The sequence below is a fragment of the Crocodylus siamensis genome, chromosome 14, assembly GCF_052110815.1.
Source record: "Crocodylus siamensis isolate JL-2025a chromosome 14, ASM5211081v1, whole genome shotgun sequence".
NCBI classification, from domain to species: Eukaryota; Metazoa; Chordata; order Crocodylia; family Crocodylidae; genus Crocodylus; species Crocodylus siamensis.
This window is the reverse complement of record NC_143408.1, coordinates 25097194-25118000: the sequence shown is the minus strand read 5'-3', so window position 1 is coordinate 25118000 and position 20807 is coordinate 25097194. Positions and strand designations below refer to the sequence as shown.

Here is a 20807-nt window from a genome sequence, read left to right as displayed (position 1 = left end):
TAGAAGCCAGGCAGACACTGTGCCTGCCACCTTTGCTCCAGAGCAGGGCTGGCGCCACCCTGCTGCTCCCTGGCTGGAGCTCCAGCAGAGAGCACAGTCCAGGGCTGCAAAGCAGCGGGGATGCTGGGGGACTCTGGTTTAAGTTAAACCAGGAAGGAATCTGGGACAGATATTGCATAAACCAGTTTAACCCAAATCAGTTAAGTCTACATTCAATTAGGCTTATCTCAAAGCAGTTTCAGCCATTTTCAAACTGGTTTAGTGCACTGAACATCTGTTCTGTTACAAGTTTATACCAGTTTCTGGTCACTTAAACCACTTTGTGTGTAATATCTGTCCCTAGCTTTGGGGGTCAGAACGAAGCTAATGCTGCTATTTCCCAGTGGGTTTGGGGCTGAGGCACAGACTGCTAACCTGTTGCTGCTGGATTACATTAGTGTTTCAGTCCCTAACGTATCTGGCCATGCCCACGAGACGACTCCACCTCTCCACACACTGCCATCAGGGCAACAGAGGAATGGGCACTAAGTAACCCACACTAAACCACTTCTGAGTAATTTGGATTTACTGGGCAGTGTTTCCTAAGTAACTTATGGCTTATCCATGTGTTTAGTCTTCTGCATTATGTTGACTTGGTTTTCAATTACTTTCCTTATTCAAACTATCTGTGCAATAGGTCAGCAATCCAGATGTCCCAAGTGAGCGTTACATCCGTATTGCAGAGGCAAGAGGGAGGAGGCCACGCTCCCTGCATGGCAGGCGGCACAGACCCAGAGCTCTGTTGTGAAGTAATTAATACGTTTGCTTCCAGGGGCAGTGAGTTGGAATGACACTGAGCTGTTCTGCCTCCTCCCGGGCTCCGACAGCCTGTTTCTGAACCCTGGCAATAGGAACATGTTTATTTTTTCATGATTTGTAGCTTGGTGTCTCTCGGCTCTACCAGCCATTTCCAGTAACTTCACGGTAATGCGGCTGTGCTTGTAGCACAGAACAACGGTTGAGGCCACTGCAGCTTGGCGATTTAAAAATGAAATGTACATCTTCTTTATTTCGTAGTAATACACTGTAATTGCTTTACAGAGTCCAGCATACCAGTTGCATGTAAATACTACAGATGAACTTGTCAAACTGGAGCTCACAAAACTAGTGCATTTATCCCAAAGCAAAGACTAAACCCTCTACCTCTTTAAAAAAATACATTAAAGAACGTACCACACACACATATTGCACTTTTCTCCATATGAAATTTTTACCCCATATACATCTCACCAAAGTCTCTTCAAAGGCGCCTGTAATACAAGATAATAAAGCTAATAATTACTATACAGTAGTATACACAATCCTCTAATGTTAGACACAACAGACTTGAACAAAAGAGTCATTTCAAAGCAGCGTGAATACAAAGAATAGTGCCCAATGGATACTCTAGTGTGGTATTAGAAGTCTCGTGCTGTAACTGGCTTGAAGGAAACGAAAGGAAACGGTAAGGAGGTTGTTGGCTGAGGGAGAGTCACCTAAGCTACTACTTAGTCATTGCATTTGCCAATTTGAGCTCCCCAAATACCTGCATTGGGACTCTCTGGGAAAGGGATAACTGGCATGGCTTGATCTGTGCCCCTGATGCCCAATCCACCTCAGCCTGCTGTACGTGTGGCTTGTCTGGGCTGTAGCTGTGTCATGGAAAGAGCCAAGCTATTTGGTAACCTCACTCCCCCAGCAGCAGAGACTCTAGAGATGTCCCGCGTGCCCTCCCCACAGCTTGCTCTGTGCCTCCCTGGGCTGGCATTTCCAGAGGCTGAGCTAAGGTTTAATTAGGAGGCCCTTGGTTGCTACCAGTTTTCCTTTGCATGGTAGCTTGCTGCGGTGAGGTGCTTGGTTTCTGGCCCTCTGCTGCGTGGCTGCCAGTTCACAAGGGGCTAGCAGAGTGCAGGCTTCCCTAGGGGCTCTTCTTTGGGCACGTGAAGTCTCTTCAGCTGTTCGGTGCTTTCACAGCCAGCTCGTTCAGGCTGAGGGCAGGGGCCAGGCAAAAGGCGCTTATGCACACTGTGTCAAGTCCCTTGAATCCTTCGGGCCAACTGCTGAACCCTGCCGGACCTGGACTGCTGGCGGTCCCCTCGGCCCTCTCCCTCTGCACGAAGGGGCAGTGGACATGCTCACCTGGTGAGGTACCTGTGCTTCACACGATCACCCAGGGGCTCAAATTTCCCACCAGTATTGTCTCTCAAAGTGCTGGGGTATCAGAGGTGACTCCCAAGTCCTGGCTGAACAAATCTGATCGTGGCACAAGTGGATGAGTGACTAATACTACATGATGGGCTGTATCCGGAGGAAGTGCCAGTTAAATTTTAGCCTACTAGGATGAGGCAACTGCTGCCAGCTGTGTTGGCCCTTTTCCTTTCAAAGCTGAGGGTGATGCAGTCACTGGATACTTACCCTTGACTGTGTATGTAAAGTACTGCGTTATTGCTCTGTGTGCTGGCTGATTGTTCACATCTCCAGTGACGGGAAAGGCAGCTTTTCTGCAGCCTCACCTATGCTGACTTGAAGGCTTTATTGGATATTTCTACTTCTAACCATCCCGGGCCCATCTCAGCCTAGCAGGAATTCTTTCCCTTCAGCAGCAACTCAAGTCAATGCTTTGGTGTGTGATGAGCAAACAGTAGGGTCTCTCCATGACACACGTTGAAGCGATCAACCCACCCCCAAAGTCCAAGGTCTGAATGTGGGAACTTGCAACAAGACTTTGGTTTCAGAGCAAAGTCAGAGGCAGTGTTGAAATCTGTGCGGTGACGGGTAGAAGTGGAGCTGACACAAAGGGGAAAGTTTCCAGCTAAGGGGCGGTATTCCCCATCAGCAGGGTCAGTGCAGATTCGCCACTGTTCTTTGTGCTTTAGTGAACCTGTGTTGTGCTTAATGTGTTCATCTGCTCAGAAAAGGGCTTCAATCTAGGGTTGGCAGCTCTCTGCTATTTGCATCTGGTTGAAATATGCCTGTAGCTGGGACTGCTTCTGGAGGAAGAGTCGTTTCTGATGCAGCCTGAACCAAGGACATCAAGAGTCACTACTTTTCAGCCTTTCAGGTGACAATACCCTCAGTGACTGACCCACCCCAAGGGTGGCCAATCAGGCAGAGATGTCTGATTCTCCTCCGATAGTGCCCCATGGTATTTTCAACACTTCAGTAATAAATCCCAAGTTACAGGATTGGCTGTAGGCTTTCTCTGGATTTCAAACGTGCCCGCCTGGCATCTGGCGTGTTGTGAGCTGCGCAGGTTTGGAGACTTGCACTTGCTCGGCTTGAGTATCTGTTGAAATGGTTAGTACACCAAGAGTTCTCGACACTAAATATTGCTGTAATATTTTTAACGTTTCATATATGTACATATGAGCAATCAAAACATGAAGTTAAACACTGTCCCACATGGTGGAACTCATGCTTTGAAGGGACTTTGGCTGTAGCATGGATATAAATGGGGTATTGTCTACTTTCTTCAGAAAAAAAAGCATATAGTCTGATAAAGAACCCAAAAAGGCACAGCACTATCACTTCACATGGGTTTTTTTTTCTTTTTATGCTCGTTGGTTTGTCCTTAAGTTCTAAAACCCTAAATACTTGTCCAAATATACAAAGCTTAATAAACCACCAGCAACGTATACTGTAAATTCAAAACACAGTTATTTTTAAAAAGCAACAAAGGACAGATGTCTCCTTTCTCGTGACCAGAGCTACTCCAAGACCGAGGTCTCCACAAGCGGTTGTCTGCAAAAAGGGCTGGTTTTTAATGCTGCCCTGGCTGACTTTTGTCATTTGCTGAAGTTCTGGTTCTTTTCTTGGTACCTTCTTCCTCTTTCCACATTGTGGCAGTTCCTGCACCTCATCAGGAGGTCTCTCAAAACACCGCAGAGCTTCAAGTCAGATCCAGGTATCTTTTCACTAGGTCAGTGTGTGTGTGTACATTTTGTTTGTTAAAGATCCGGAAACTTCCCATGATGGGCAATTAGGAGTTTCTTGGCAAGTTTGGGAAAAAAAATTATTTGCTAGCAGGAGGATGTGGAGACTGTTGGAGATGCCTGGTGTTTTCTGAGACTTGCTAAAGACTAGTTCAAGATCAGTAGCTTACAACCAGCAATCCAAAGCCAAAGTGCAACTTTCCTTGAAGTCCACCACGCACACATTTCAAGAGCTCTTGAGTTGCCGTCAAGATACCGAAGTCCTTGCTGTGTTTTAATGAAAAATATTGCTTTTATTGCCAAGAAGTACAATGCAATATGCATTCATTCGCCTTACTTTTACAGGATTTTTTACCAGGTTTGTTCTGGTAGTGGATGGACGCTAGCAGAGTGTCCAATTTTTTTGGAAGGGCCCGTTTTCCTCCTTCCTAAAGATGCATTTTGTCACCTTATCTGCAAACCGGTTCTTGGTCTGACCAAGTTGCACCCTCTGTCTCCAGCCTCTGCCACAAGGTTTCTGCGATGGGGCACTGATTACATGCCCTTAGCCATCCCCTGCTTGTAGCAAGCAGGTGGTTTTATAGATCCTCCACTAGGTCAAAGGTTGGAAAATAAGCCATGAATTTTTGGGGTTGGAACAAAAACGAAAATTCACATGCTTTTCCCTTCGCTTCTCCCACTTTCCATTCTCAAGCGAACTGCAGGATAACTAATTCACCAAGACGTAGCCACTGTGTTGAGGGTCAACGGTCTCCATCATTTCACAATCAAAGAGTCCGGGCAGCTCCGAGAGGGCTAACGCTTCGTAGCTGGACTGCGACTCGCGAGACCCTGAGCTCCTCTGGGTGTCGGGCAATGCTACACTGCTCTGTTGTGCTGGGTCCATGGAATACTGGCACTGGTTTGAGTAGTCTGGCTCAGAAGAGGTGACGCCTGGCAATTCGCAAGTCTGATAAGGATATTGTAAGGACTGCGGCTGCTGCACTTGAATTGGTGACTGCAGCCGTGGAGAGCTGGGCATTGGCGATGGTGGCAACTGCTCCAGCTGTAGTTTCTGGTATTGGCTAAGGAAAGGGTCGTATTGCATTTGTTCTGAGGAAGGCTCCATTACGGGGCTCAGGGGCTGCTGGAGGCCGAACTGTGGTGGTTGCTGCTGCTCCTCCTGGCACGGAAGGGGCAGCTGACTTGACCTTGGGTAGGAGCTCTCTGCTATTTGCATCTGGTTGAAATACGCCTGTAGCTGGGACTGCTTCTGGAGGAAGAGTCGTTTCTGATGCAGCCTGAACCAAGGACATGAAGAGTTACTACTTTTCAGCCTTTCAGATGACAATACCCTCAGTGACCAACCCACCGCCCGCCAGTCACCCCAACACCCTGAGTCTCCCCAGTGGTTCCATAACCTTTGACAAAGCAAATCCCTGCCCCCCAGCCCCCTAAATGCCAGGTTGCTCTCATTTACAATTAGCTTGGCTAATTGCACATTGCTAATCAGCATGCACAGGAGGCTTTTCTCTCTTCAGCAAAGGTGAGAAGAGCAGCATGCAGCAGTGAGGTTTTTTTTTTTTTTTTTAGCCTTCTGCAAGGTATACAATTTCCCCCTACTCTGTTAAAATTACACTGTGCTGGTCCAATAAATGAACCCAGTGCATTGTGGGGTACTATATATCTGTTTTTTAATTGTGTGCTACTCGCTGAACAGCAGTTCTCAGGAACTGAAGTTCAGTCTCTGCAGTTGCTAGTGTGAATTAGTGCAGTTACCCTGTGATCTGTTTAGTGAACTGCATCTTCCCTATGGATTTTAATGACGCTTCTGTGCTCTTCGCATCCTGCTGCAGGAAGGATTTACAGCACAGTGCGGCTACACCGGAGGTAAACTTACCATTCCAGCAGTAGTGGCCTCGAACACACCAAACTGCTCTCAGCAGGCTGCCTCCTATGCTGGAAGCAGTGTAGCCACCTCTGTGCAGGTGGGCTAATTAGCCTAGTGTCAACTAATTGGCACTATCACTCAGCAGTACTAATTAGTCTGTCTCAAGTCCCACGTGCAGGTTGCTGCACTACCAGGGATGGTAAGTTTACTGTATATGCGTGGCCTGTGAGTCTTATTTTGCACCTATGTTTGGCAGACTCCCAAGATGCCAAAAACAAGGAGATCTCAAACCAAGCCACGTGGTTCCTAGTGTGTCCTGGAAGAGGAAGTCTGTTCCCGACTAGGGCCCACCCCATCAAGGAAAGAGGACACCTGCATGGGGCTGTGGTTTAACTATTCTGGAAACTAATGATGGGCTGGGAGCACTTCTCTCTAGCATCCAAGCAGAGGTCCATGTTCTTCCCCAACTACAAGGCATGGATGGCCACTCCTGCCATGGCAGGGACCTCCAGATCGCTTCACTTGAAAAGAGCAAGTACAATTTTAATACCTTCCACCTATCCAAGTCCCTGAGTCAATTCTGATTTTAACTGTCACATTAAACTCCTGGGTTTAATGATCTTCTCTCACGTGGTGCTCCTTTCACACAGCAGTCAAAGCTACGCTGCTATGACGCTATGCTTCCATTATTGCATGTATAGTTTTTATTCAAGTATCTGCTTGGTGCAAGTGCTCTTTGGTTTGGCAAACTTAAACCATACAGAGAAAACTGATGGTAACCAACAAAAATAACTGAAAGAAAAGCTTTTTGAGATTTGTAATGAAGAGCCAAGGGTTGCAGTATTGTAACAGGCAGGAGGACAGTGTCCTTCTATAATGACTGCAACAGCATGACAACTTATGGGAATTCTTTGTCTTTTCTCTGCAGTAAAACTATCTTGTCACGGACAATAATCAAGGGACACCAGGAATCCTGAGGGCTGAGACAGACTTCAACCATGTTCCAAGTTGCTGTAAATAACAGATGAAGATCTGCGACTCGAGTTAAAAACAGGGGTGTGGCAACGCAGGTATTTGGGTAGCCCTTGAGTAGTGCCTCTCTTCTCCAGTCAAAGCCAAACACACCTTCTCCCCCTAACACTTTTTTTCTTAGTCCTCATCTTTTTTTTTTGCTGAATCAGTCTTGTGGGCCTGTGCATTACAGAAATACCATTGTGGCTAATCTGTTTAATGCTTGCTCACGTACCCCCATTGCCTATGAACAAAGAGGTTCCTAATGCATGGCCAAACTTGCCCTTCTGTCAGGAACTGTGTTCCTGAAGGCCTTGGGATTCCCCTGCGAGTGTCCCCCGTTACTCCTGGGTGTACGCTGCATGCAAAATCCATGGTCCATATCCTCACCTATGTTCCTGTAACTGCTGTTCCAAGCTTCGGGGGAGTTCTTTGCAGTACAGCTGGCAAGTGTTTTGGGCTTTGGAGAGCAGGCTGGATTTCTGTAAGGGCACCAAGGATTATTACTGGAGGGGTGATACTAAGTGCATTGGTTCTTGAATGCCCTTGAATCCAGGAGGAGACCAAACTGAGTCTGTATCAGTGTATGAATTCTGGGCTCACATTCTCAAAGAGATTGCACCAATCTTGACATTGCAACTGAAGATACTAAGCAGTGGCTGAAAACCTGGGTGCTGATCAGAAATAAGGGTCATCTAGTAGTAGCACCACATGCCTGTAACTGAACAGCTCTCAAGTTAAGTAATCTGTGCTACAATTTAAATCCATTGCAGGAACAGGTGCTCTACCCTCCTGAAAATTAAGTCCTGCATCTCAAAAATGGGCACCCCAAAAACAGCACCACCCCAAATTAGAACACATGCAAAAAAAGAAAAAAGAAAAGAAGGCTGCTGACTGCCCTTTCTAGATCTTAAAGGTTCCACAAACAGCCAAGTAGCTTGTCATGAATTTAAAATAGCTTCTGAGTGTGCTTTTGTGTAGACATTTATCAGACAAGTGGCAAAAGATTATTATTTTTTTTTAAAACAGAACTTGGGTTCTTAAAGGAAAGCAGTAAAAATACAGAGGAATGATCAACTGAGACAGACAGAGGTCAGAGACTCCTCAGGATGTTTCAAAGGCCAGATCCTGGAGCACTTTAAGAGACTAATTATAAAAGAACGGTTACTGAAGTGCTGCTACTTGCAGTTCCTCCTGCGAGCACCGTATCAGTAAGGGACTGAGAGGGAAGGCAGCGGTAGCCAAGCGGAGATGCATCTTTAACTGGGTTTGCTTTACTAGTGGGTAACCTGCTACTTTTATTTTTCCCCCCCTTTCTCTCACTGAGAACTGCAGCAACTCACAGGCCGGATGGCTGCACAGTACCAAAAGCTGGGCTGCCACTGTGAAGCTGTTGTACCTGGAGTCTGTGCTGAAGGTATTGCGTCTCCAAGCTCTGCCGTCTGGATAGTAATTGGGGGTGTATGCCGTTAGGAAATGCTGAGACAGGGTCCTGCTGCTGTGATGTTTCCTCCTGGGAAGAGAAGTGAGGATAAAAAAGACACAGGTAAACAATCGCAGACTCGAGCTAAATTTTCTGTGAAAGCCCTTTAAGGAGCAGCATACAGAGCCTTAGCTACTGTGATGGGGGCTCCAGTGTCACTGTCCTGCTGTGCTTGTTCACTGCTCTTGTAGCAGAAAAGATAAAGCCAGCAGGTCTCCTCCCTGTCATGTACAGAGTGCTGCTTGCAGCTGCCTAGATTGAGAAATGCAAAACGTTTTCTGGCACGGGGGCAGAAGTCAGGCTGACCCCATGACTGTGTCTGACCCCAGTGCAGCGCCCTTGCCTCATTCTAACACCACAGACAAAAAGCTTCTTGATGGGAGTGGAGTGGGGTTGTGAATAGAGGAGGCACTGCCAATTGGCAAGAGGGCTGCTGACACAGCTGGGGAGCAAATGGCTGTCAACACACCAGCTCCATGAGCTTCAGTGTCATACCCCTAGCAAGAGAGTCTTCCGAAAGCTTTCTGCATCTGGGGAGCGGCATCTTCTCGCCTCTTCCCCCCGCCCCCCGCATTTGCTGCCACACTGAGGGCTTTTCAGTATTGCAAGGGTAGGAACACTCTGCAAGGCAGACAATAGGTCCTATCGAATTATTTGATTCCTGGGAGCAGAACGAGGGAGAGCTCTGTTACGCTAACTGCCTCCTGTTTCATTACGAAGAGGCAGCTAAGGGCCAATGGCAAAATCAAGTCAAATGCAAGGCCAAGAGCTGGAGCCCCCTTGCCATGCTTAAAATGGCCGTTTGAGTTGTGTGCTCCTTCATGCCAGCAGCAGCGCAGGGTCGAGTCCTGCACGGTTCTGTGCATATTGCAGACTACAAACCGAAAAAGGGCTGCAAGTCAGGAAGTAAGAGCGGCCCCATAAGGCTGGCAAACACCAAAACACAAAAACTGAAGTGGTTATCAATGAGGGAGAGAAGGGGGAATTGTAAGCACTAAATCCATTTCTTTCATTGCACGCTTGGTGCCTTGTATAGGACCAGCTCCTTGAGGGAGGGGTTGGTCTCTCCTTGTGGCTTGTACAGCACCGTGCACAGTCTAAACAGTTGCGTACCTGAGGGGGACTATTTACAAGGTCCTGCAAATGCGCAGCAGTTGATGTCAGGTTGGCCTCTTCCTCTGATCCCATCTGTTCATAGAGCAGCTGGACTTTATTCAGCTCCAAGATTCCTTTGGTTCGTGCCAGATTCTGAAGGTGCTGTCTGAACGCTACAATTCCTGGATGGAAATCAAGCAAAACAAGACCGGAGGAGATGCTACTGATAGTCCGTCAGCGCAGCTGAGTCACAGCCCCAGCTTGGGAAGTGAAATAACAAGGCAGGCGCAGCCTCACGGTTGGGCACGACTCCTGACGAAACAAGGGGAATAGTTACCTTGCGTGAGAGATGTGTCGGAGGCTCTGCGCCCCTCTCGGAAGCTGACGGGGGAGCGGTTGTGAGCCTCGCGTTTTTGGGAGGTCAGCACCTGCATGGCTGGATTGGCAGGTCTCAGGCCTATGAAAGGGGGGGTCATTCGAGGCGCTGGCTGGTTGGCCAGCACCATTTCCTTCAGGGACGGGGTATCCTCCAGGAAGTTGAGGTCCCTCTGAATGGAGCCCATGTCGTACTCAGAGTCAATGCTGCCCAGAGACTGGTTCTCATCTAGAGAGAAGACTTTCCCTTTGAGAAACAACAAAGGCAGGATTAAATGGAAAGTCCTGTAATTTAGCAAAGCAAAGGAAGTGCCACAGGCTTCAGCAGTTCCCATCAACTGTGTCTCCTGCGACTGCCTCAGAGGAAACGGAACAAAACCCACCAGCTTTATAAACAAAGTGACTTAAATTATTTAACACTTCCTGTGCTGGAGTAGGGTCACACCACCCTGCTGCTGATCCTGGGAGGGAAGACGCTTGTTTAGAGAGGAGATGCAGCTTTCCAGCCGGACATTACCCCCAGCGACATAGCACTGACACCTGCCATTGAAATACAGCCATCTCTGGGGCAGAGCACAGCAGCTGCTGCACAGGCACGGCCCACAACTCTCTGGGCGAGGAACAGAATTGCACATCCAGGAGAAGTGGCAGCGAGAGTGGAGGGAGGCAGGATGAAGTGACCTGAACTGGGATGTGGGGGAGGCACTGAGAGAACATCCCACCTCTTGCAAGAAAGGCAACAAAATCTTGGCTGGCACAGGGGGAAGTGGATTTGGCTGTAGAAAGCTTAACAGCAGCACACCCAGGAGCTGGCTCAGCACTGCTGATTCTGATAGACATCCCCGTGCTGCCACTTGCTCACACTGTTTCCCAAGGGACTTCCCACTCCAGTCCTGGCCAGGTGCCATTGAAGCTGGGACAGGTGACTGGCCTATGCCCCAAACTGACACGGCTGCATCATCTCATTGGCACTACGGTATCAAAGATACTAGCAGGGACTTCTACATTCTTTGTAGGGACTTCTAACAGCAAGGAATTAAGTATTTTGAGAAAATTAATTGTGCCAAAAATACCTAGATTTAAGCCGCCTGGTATTCTTCATTCTCTGCTCACTGCCGCTAGGATGGGACTGTGTTTGCATGAGCCAGGTGTGAATTTGCTCCCTTTTTGCCTCTATGTTGACCAACAAACAGTGTTGCTTCTCACGCCCATCCCTAGCATCACTGGGACACAAGCCAAAGTAGTGTCCATCCAGAACTTGAGAGCCTGAGTGATGTTAGAGTCTGAATTGGAGACTGACAGCAGTCTTTGACTTCCATACCTGTGCCTGGCATCATGACCAGCTGGTTGGTCACTTCAGCCAGAGTGTGACGTCTCTTTCCGCAGCGGGTTGCTTGGAGAGCCGCGAAGGCCTGTGCAGGGTCATCTTCTGACTCGCCTTCTGTCTCGATCCCCTCGTCGATGGAGGTTTCCATCATGCTGGTGGGCAGCGACTGGCATCCTTTCCTCATCATGATAGGGGGCACGGGATCCAGCAGGCAGCCATTTATCTAAAGGTCGCAAAAAGAGAAGGACAGAGCATTCAATTACCAGTCGGCAGAGCCTCCCTGAAGAGCGAGAAATCTCCGGCCTGGAGCGTGAGCAGGCAGAGGCCCAGAGAACAGCCAGGCCAGACTCGAGGCAGCCTGCATATTAATGCCTCTGTAGCCTGCTGAGTTCAGAGACACATCCCCCTCCAGTGAATCACTGCTTCACCTTATTTCCAAGTCACTGGTGCTGGTAGAGCCTCTACAGCAGAATGATTTCCATTTCTATAATGGTGTAATTTTGTTGGGATTTTTTTTTTTTTTTTTTTTTTTTATAACTCATAAAATCTGCTCCAGGTTCAGCCGCAAAATATTTATACTGGGGGAACGTTCAACATTTGACTGTTTTCTCAGTTTGCCCATTGTTTATCTTGGAGTGCAATAAACAAGCAGACGAAATCGTCTTGCCGCACCGGGCGCTGCAGTGTCCCTACAAAGCTGCGTCGCAGCATGTTCTCCCGCGGGTGTTTCACGCCCTTCCCTCGTTTCTGCTCGGACGGGGCCCTTTGCTTCAAGGGCCCACGTGGCTTAGCTTTTGTGTCTGCTGATGTGCAGATGCCTAAAGCTTAACGGGGTTGAATAATGAGGATGAACAGCATCAATGTGTTCACAATGGGTCTACGTTTTGGTTCTGTAATTGGGAACGGTAAAAGAAATAGCAATGAGCTACTAACTGTAGCCTGGGCTGATTCACAGTTGGGTCTTTAGAGTGCTTTTTAATACTGTATAAAGGGCCCTAGAAACTACTGGCATGGTGTCTCTCTCTCTCTCTTCTGGCATGATCACTGTGTGTGAAAATAGATTATTTCAAAGTTAAATCCACTCTTGTTTATACTGGATGTTGTTATTTAGGCTTTTAAAAAAATGTAAGCATACATTAAATTTGAATCTATCGGAACACAGAATGAGGCTAAACTTAGAATAATCACATAGACTATTCTTGCAAAGCATGTTTGCTGCCCAAATTTTAGAGTATGTCTCACTGCTGAATTAATGGAAATGCAAAGTACCTGGAACCTGAGTTTGTTGAAATGCTAAATCAGCCTGTAATAGCAGCAGCTTCTCCTACAGGTGTAGAGAACTTTTTTCCTTCTTTCCAGCTTATTCAGTCAAGTTAGTTCAGTTTAATTACTGGTTCAAACTGGAAAAACTGATAAGGGATTTGGTAAAAAGGCACGAACACTTGTTTTCCTCCCCAGTCTAAGAATAAAAGCAAGGGCGGAGAGGATGAGATCTTTTCGTTTTAAAACACTGAAGGATTAATAACCAGAAACACCCAGTTCAATTCAAGCCTATGGAAAACACTTCTGTAGTTTAAATTCAAAACATGATTTGACAAATGTATGTAAGAAAATGCATTCAAGCATCTGTAAGATGGTTTTATATAAACTGACTCCTGTCTGAGCATTTTTAATTAATTTCTACTTCTATTTCTATCTGAATACAGCTTGAAATAAGTCACTGGTAAAGGACTGATCATCTGTCTACAAGACAGAAAAGAATGTATGGTATTTTTTAATATAAAGTAAAAGTGAAGACTGAGTACATGCATGGTAAGCCATATGCATCCTTAAATGTATACAGATATCAGAGATCCTTCTGATTTGCCAAAAACAAGAACCAAATTTAGCATGAAGGCTGTATTTAGTTGCAAATCAACTTTAAAGATCAGCTGGCCTTTAGAAATGCTGCAAGTACAACTGCAATAAAAGCCTGCCTATTAAACACAGGTGTTTTGCTTGCTGAATTAGATCCATCCATCTGAGGAAGATTAACTTGAATAACAGACCCTCCCCCCCCATCTCAAATCTTTCCTACCCCAGGGCTCTTGGGTATCTACCAAACTGATGTGGCACCCATAAGACACTGTATTTCCTTGTGCTGGTGTCCAAGCTGGCTAGAGTAGAGATGTCCAATTGAGCTCAAGAAGCCAGGGTCTAGTTTAGCAAAGACTGTGGGCAGAAGCAACCCCACCACTGACATATCACTGATCAGCTGTAAGATTTCCAGATTCTTGATGGTTTTAGAAGAAACAATTTAATCTTCAGTTCCTGATGAATAGAAGATACCAAGCAATTTTCAATACCTGCCCGACACTGAACCTTGACCTATTAAAAAGGAAAAGTCTAGCACGCAGAGTGGTTCAAAAACTTGAGAGGGATTCCTCCCACAGCCTAGAGCCTGCAAAGTGAAGTGATGCTTGAGTTCTCCTCTCTTCTGCATTTTCAAGTCCTTCCAGGCACTTGATAGGAATTACCTCCCTCCTCTTCACTAATCCCCAGACATTTAAGTGGCTGCAATTCGACAAAGTCTAGTTCTCAATGGAATTTAGTCTCATCAGATTAACTTCAAAGTTGGTTAATTGCTGAACTGTTTGGGCTCGGCTAGCTGTCGTATCTCCACGGACATCACTTTTTTTCCAAAAGCCCCACAGGCTTTTCACTATATAGTCCCTCTCAACCAGGAATTTACTTGATTAAGGCTTTGAGTAAGGAGCACTATAAAGCCAGATGGAAGTGACCGGCCTGGAAAAGGGTGAGCTTTCAGAGGTGCTCAAATGCAGGGCCCAAGTACTGGACTTTGGCAGCAGTTTTTGCCCCAGCCCCAGTGCAGTCTCTGCTGGAAAACAGTCAGTTCATCATCTTCTGGCTTTGGGACTACATTTGGGACTTAGCCTGGCTGTCCCCAGTATGGTCCTAACCCTGTTACAGGTTCCATTTAAGGCATGATGGAAACCAGCCACTAAAATATTACTTTTTTTCTGTGTAATATTTTTATGGCTGGTTTACTAGTTAAGACACAGTTAACAGACTGATCATATCTGAAGTGTAACATCTGGCAGAAGCCTATGTTAAAAATGAAATTCTCTATACTTTGCCCTCCCCTGACGGGAAAGAAGCAGAGTCATGTGTTGGGATAGATGCCCAGGACAGCTAGAGTTATCTGAACGTATCCAGACTTTACCCATGGTACATACTACTAGGATTAAATCTACTGCAATTTAATTCTTAATTTCTGAAGCTTGGTGCAGTTTGCTGTATAACATCTATGAAGAGGTTTAAACCTGCCTGGGCAAGTAAGCTTTGTATCAACCAGTTCAAGATTTACTCTGCCTCTTAGCTGGATGGCTATTTTCTCTTTCCCGCATGCCACCAAGTTTCCTTCTGCTCACACAGGACAGGACAGCCTCTAGTCCATCTATGGCTCTCCTTAAATCAGCTGGAGTCTAAGTGCTAGAGCACTCTTCCTGATGCAAGAGGTGAGAGCCTGGGTCTAATACCAGGCATGGTAAACACCAAGCACAAATCTGATAAAACTGAGGATGTTATCTGAAATAAAAATGATGGAGTTCAGTAAAGACTACTGCAAAATGCTATGGTCAGATGGAACTGGGGTCATGCTTTGAGAAACTGTGGAACAGATGCCTAGGCTGCTATACCCCGCACTGCAAGCTGAATGAATCAGCACCATAATACAAGCTAGCTGATAGCATACTGGATGCATTGGCAGGAATACAGTACTGGCAAAATCTCATCTGGACTATGGTGCCTAGTTTTGGGCACGGCCCTTAAAGAAAGATGTAGACAAATTAGAAAGAAGTCAGAGGGGAGCAACAAAAGAAAGCAGAGCTCTAGACTGCATGCCATGGGAGGAAAGGTTGGAAGAACTGGGTTGGCTTAGTCTGGAGAAGAATGGGTGGATCTGATACAAGAAGGGCTCATCAAAGAGAATGACGACTGATCAACTACTCTGCATCTCCGGGAGGCAGGATGACAAGGAAGTCTCAGATTGCTACAAGGGAGTTAGATGCTGGGAAGAACTTTGTGAGGATGGTTAAGACCTGGGACAGGCTCCCTAAAGAGAGGTGAAATCTCTGATGCTTTTTAAACACAGGCTAGAAGCCTGTTTCTTAGAGTTGGTATAGATAGGGTAGTCCTACCCTGAGCAGGGCCCTACCTTTCTAAGACGTTATGAATCATACGAGCTATTGTAGCTGGCTGGAGGCATTCGTTTGCTAGGGTGGCACATCCAATCCCTGGCTGAGGAGTCTGGGGGATATCTGCATTATAAGAAGGGGCTTTTATATACATTCCTTACCAATGCTAGTCAGTACTGTGCTAATGTCATTTTCTGACAGTAACCAAACAAGAACGGGCAGAGGTCAGTCAGATTCCAGGGCTACACTGCAGAGCTCGCATTGTTTGTTTTATAGGAAAAAAATGAACCAACAGCCCCAACTGTCGTTATTTTTTTTTTTTTTTTTAGCACAGAAGACCATTCCCCTTGTCCAAGCATTTTCTAGAGAGCTAGGTATCCAGGTTGTAGCCGCATTCGTCTAGAGGAAAAGGCAAGAGGTATAAACTTGACTGAAACCTTTGAATGCGGTCCAGAGCAAAGCCCAGTAGAGGTGTTCCCAATGCAAGCTGGAAATGTTGTGGGTTCCAGTTCTTAAATGCATGAGAGAAGATGACACCCAGAGTCCTGTGAGCCTCTGCCCTGGCTTCAGCTGCTGGAATCCCTCTTGGCCTCATGGTGTGGGCTTGGGGAGGGGACCAGCATTTTGTTTAAGACAGGGAGATAGCTGATTCCTGTCGCTTTTTGTACTGGGAAGATGTATAGTGAGAGACCTCAAAGGGCCTCCTGCTGCCACAGGGGATTCTGCAAAAATAACCACCCCTAATGCCAGCCTGATGTCCCCCTAGACACACTGGAAGATCCAGCAGCTACATCTCTATCGAAGCCACACTGATGGGTCCCAAGACCTGCACTGACTGGCAAAGTCTGGTTCTCAGTGGAGGTAACAAAATTAAAAGACCTTTTACTGAGGGCTCAGATCCAGGCTGCCATGTCTGAAGGCATGTTAGCTGGCCATGCTCCAGCCTAAATTTCCCCTCTAGGCTAAATATGACCAGCCAGAATGGCTTCGGACACACTGCTCTTTAGGCTGCAGGCTGAAGACAGCTTTTCAGTTGTATTAAAGTAACTCGATTAAGCTAACACAATTGGAAAGCCACACCCTGTTTACTGCAAAGAAAGACCTGTTGGTCTTTTTTCTCACGTGCTTAATAAGGATTTATTGTTTGATGTTTTGTCACCAGGAAGTACCAGTCAGGGATGGACTTGCTGCTCTGGTACCAGTGTAAACCATGGAGGAGCACTGCCAGCTAATATTTACCAAGGGGGTGGCCAGGGAGATGTGATCTGACAAGTCAGGTACTGAATGCTTTCCTGATGCTGGCTTACAGGCTTGGAGAAGCAGCACTGCAAAGTGGCAGAGTGCACGCCACCTTTGCCTCTCTGGCTCTAGGAATAAAGAACCTGTTTACAAATAAAGTAATGGTATTTCACACCTGAGAATTAAGCACCTCCAAGCTCTGTCCCGCCACACCTCCTGCATCATCAAAAGTTAACAATTCTGCTGCTGCAGCGTCCAGAATTGAATCCAACTTCCCTTCTGATAGCTGGGTTAGCCACGGACCAGCCGTACCCAAAATCAGATCCACGACTCAGAATAAACCAAGAGTAGATCTACTGTATAATACAAAAAGGCCATTTTTTATAACGTTCTGACTTCCAATAGTTTCCAGACTGTAGGGCAAGAAAACAGGCTAAACTTCTGACATCACATGACCACTCACCAAAAGGTGACTGCTGAAGGGCTGTTCTCAAACACTCGGCTCTTTCCAAATACACACGTTAGGGGCCAGTAACATCATGCACATGTTCACAGCAAACAAGCTGGGGATTCAGATTCTAATAAAGAAATGACTTTGGGTTGTTCAGTCTTAGCTGGGTGTTCCCCCTATGGTCCTGGCTCCTGTTCTTTAGAAAGCCTGCTCCTTCTCGAAGACAGCTGTATGGGGCAGTGCAGCAGACTGGAAGGGAGCAGGAGGGGAGGCTGCCGCAGGTCAGAGTCAGTTTGCATGAGGGGTCAGGGCTGGACCTGCAGGCTCGAGGAGCGCTGGCAGAGCCAAAGCTTCGGCAGGACCCGGCCACTGCCCTGCTGTGCTTTCACCGCTGCTCTTAGGTCCTTGGACTTTTGTCGGTACTAAATCTGTGCACAAACAAAACTACAGCAACTGTCAGTACAGGTGCAAGGGTCTTTTGTTCATATTCAAATAGGACAAAACTGCCGCCTGTGGTCTCCTATGCAAAAGTGGCAGGGCAAAAAGTCAATTGGGGAACATTATTTTCAGCCCTTTGGTATTTTGAAAACTACTGTTTCTTTAGAAAACAACCTGTCAGCACTGGCAGTTGCTATTTGACACAATGGCCATAGCAGCAGCCTGTGTTTCACTGCCTCTGGAAAATATTTACAGCACTGTGGTGAATAGCTATAAATATTTTGGGCTGGTGGGATAATATAAGGACGGTATTTACAAAGAACACCGCTTGATCTGTCGCCCGATATTTTAAGTCAGTGGCTCAAATTGTTTCCATGAAGTGGATTATCTCTCACGCAGACCCCTCCCTTCCTACTTGTGGGGCATCTATCCATCATGCATCTAAAGTTTTTAAACATCACTGCAGTGGATTTCATGGAGTCTTTGCAAGGCAAAAACTCTTGCTTTTCCCCTTTGGCAACAACAGTTTCATGGCAGCAAATATAGCTTCCTACTTGGAAAGCATAATATATATTTACAGTGCATTTAATACACAACTCAGCTGCTGGAAAGGAAGAGGAAAGCCAATGTCATGGGACCAAGTGGCACTCTGCAGTCCACTAATGATACAGGGGTCATGCTTTGAGAAACCGTGACAGACAAGCACATGAGAACATAATAAAAGTGTCATGGATTGGGTCAGACCATAGGTCCGTCGAGCCCAGTATACTGTCTCCCACAATGGCAGTGCGCTGTAGTACATAGCTGTGGCAGTGCCTCTAAGGTAAGTATGACTTGACCCCACACTGTCATCTCTGCATGGGGGTCTAGGCTGTCCAATTTAGTTTGTAAAGGGTGGTGCAAGATGGCTGACTCAGTAGGCTTTCCACTGGAAGAGACTCTGCATGGATCCATTTGGGTCAGTGATGTGGAAAAAAGATCCAAAATAAATCTTAATGTCGACAGCTAACCATCAACAAGTAATAACCCATCAGAATGGCAAGTGGGAGGTAAAGCCCAGGGTGAATGTGCCATACCAAGATTAAAATCACGCTGCAGTGACAAATGTGCGAGAACAACAAAAATGAGCATGTGAGGATGAGTCTTCATAGAAACAATTCCATGAACAACCTGCATCCCCATCACAAGAGCTCCCAAGTTCTCTCCCTCGTGCCAGCTTGCCTCTCTCAGCTACAGACGTCTCAGTGTGATGGCAAAATGCATCAAGCTCACTTCAATGCAGCTCCCTTCAGAGAGCGGAGCTGTAGCCGTACAGTTGTATGGCCATGGAGCCGTCGCATCCAATTACGGGAGTTCAGTTAAGTGTGTTAGCTGTGGGGGTGTGGGAGCCCTACACAAAATCTTCCAGTCTGATTACAGGAAACAAAATCCATTAAATGGGACTGCAGTTCTACACGGTCTCCAGAGCTGATTTCATACACATTTCTAGCTACAGGAATGGCCTTGCTGAGAAGATCAGCTGTAAGCCCTTTGAGACGCTGCTGTTCTAATATTTTCTGACAGCCTGAAGGTCCTGCAGGCTATTTATCCATCGAGAAAAGAACTAAAAGAAAAAAAATATCACATACATACACTATCATGCTCATGTCTGCCCATTTTCCTATAATTCATAATAAGCCACGCAGAAGAACAAAATCCTAAATACATTTAGCTAGTAATACAAGCTAATGCTTAAGGTCCATATGGCCTTCTCTTCTCATCTGTCTACTGTTTTGAAGAAAAATATATACATCACCTGTGCACTCTCAGCACAAAGAGGACTGAAGAACAGCGTGTGTTTGAGAAGTAGGAAACACCTGTGTGGTAGACGGATTTGTTTTCCTAAACAGCAGCCCAGCGTGTTTGGAAAGTCTGAATGAGACCCACGGGAGCCAGGTAAATAAGCAGGCAACAAGTACAGCTACCACAGGTGTGAGCAGTGAATTCCCTTTTTGCCCATCGCTCACCTCCCCACGTGCAGTACGGGTGTGCGTGCAACGTCTACCTCGCAGAACAGACATGTCGTGATCCGGGGAGGCAGGCGAAAATAATTCTTTGGCCGTGTGTAGCCTTACTTGCCCTTTCCCTGCTAACCAGTCTCCCCCATATCATGGTCTAATGGGCTGAACACCCTGCAATGATTCAGGGGGTGGTCTATGCAGAATGTATGAACTCTTGTTTGAGACTCTGCACCACATATGGACAGAAAGGTGACTGTATCAAGTCTGCAAGTTGCACTATATTCATCAGGCCTGTCTCTTCTCACCTTGCGCCTCAGGATGACGTTACAAGAAGCGGTGAGGTTAATAAAGCATACTTCCTCTGACATGAAAATACAACTGAACACAGAGCAGGCTTGTAGCCTGAAACACAGGACTGAAAGGGACTTCTTGGGTCATCGAGCTCTCTACAGAAAGCTCCGCTTTGATGGCTAAGCCACCTCCTATTTCCTGTGGGATAAGAGCATGCACCAGACAAGGCCAGCTGGGACTTGCCCTGTAAAGAGCCAGTGTGAATTACAGTTAATCCACTAAAGTTGACAGAGTGAGAACCCAGCTCTTGCTCAGAAGCGTTTTCCATTACGAAGGTGACATACCCCAAATGCAAAGGAATCAGGCTTCTAATTTATTTATGTGAGGCTGCAGGTATTTCTAATACCAAATGTGCTAGGCAGTCCCAATACGAACAGCACCAATATCCCTATAATTTTAGAGACCGAGGGCTTGGACACACCGGTTACTACGAGGCGAGTTACAGAGCATTGGTTACTTTGTGATAACTGCCTGAAGCGCACAGAAACAGGAGGTAGCTGACCCCTCGATGGAAGCTGATCAAACTCCCCTGCATTTCCCACAGACCAGCCAATGCACTTTATGGCAGTTTGTTGCATGCACCCATGTACAGAAAAGGACGCATAACTCCAAGACGTACCTTTGGTGTATCAACTCTCTCTTCCTCCATGAAGGCTGACTCTGCCTGGCAGCTGGATGGGGGGAAGGAGAAGACCTCTGCAGCAGAGGTTGAGGGCAGACCCGGAGACCTCAGCAGCCGCACATTCTGCGAACGCAAGTTCACGGAAGCCGCCACAGCTTGTGCCTGCAAGAGGCAACAAAACCAAATGGAATTAAGTGGAAACTAAGAAAAAAGGAAACACAGCTCATTGCAAAAAAACCCAAACACCCATGACCGGGACTCCTCTGATTCTAGCTGACCCTAGTCAGGTTTTGTGTTGGATAAAGGGAGATGCACACTGTTTGAGTGACCTTCCTTCAAGGCCACTGGCATACTGAGGTCACGAGCACTAAAGGCACAGCCCAACTCCTAGGTAGGGGG

General features: G+C 46.7%; 1 protein-coding gene across 2 annotated transcripts in view; it reads right to left on the bottom strand.

Moving 5' to 3' along the window:
- Nucleotides 1-1019: 1019 nt before the first annotated feature.
- Nucleotides 1020-20807, bottom strand: part of SIK2 (salt inducible kinase 2) — a 94414-nt gene continuing 74626 nt past the window's right edge. For both annotated transcript variants that reach the window (XM_090027149.1, XM_090027150.1), the window contains 7 exons: nucleotides 20406-20570; nucleotides 11106-11334; nucleotides 9747-10031; nucleotides 9428-9591; nucleotides 8231-8344; nucleotides 7222-7313; nucleotides 1020-5230 (listed from right to left, as the gene is read on the bottom strand). In XM_090027149.1, coding sequence (XP_089883275.1) covers nucleotides 4660-5230; nucleotides 7222-7313; nucleotides 8231-8344; nucleotides 9428-9591; nucleotides 9747-10031; nucleotides 11106-11334; nucleotides 20406-20570 — 1620 coding nt within the window. In that variant the 3' untranslated portion in view covers nucleotides 1020-4659. The remainder of the gene's footprint in view (nucleotides 5231-7221; nucleotides 7314-8230; nucleotides 8345-9427; nucleotides 9592-9746; nucleotides 10032-11105; nucleotides 11335-20405; nucleotides 20571-20807) is intronic.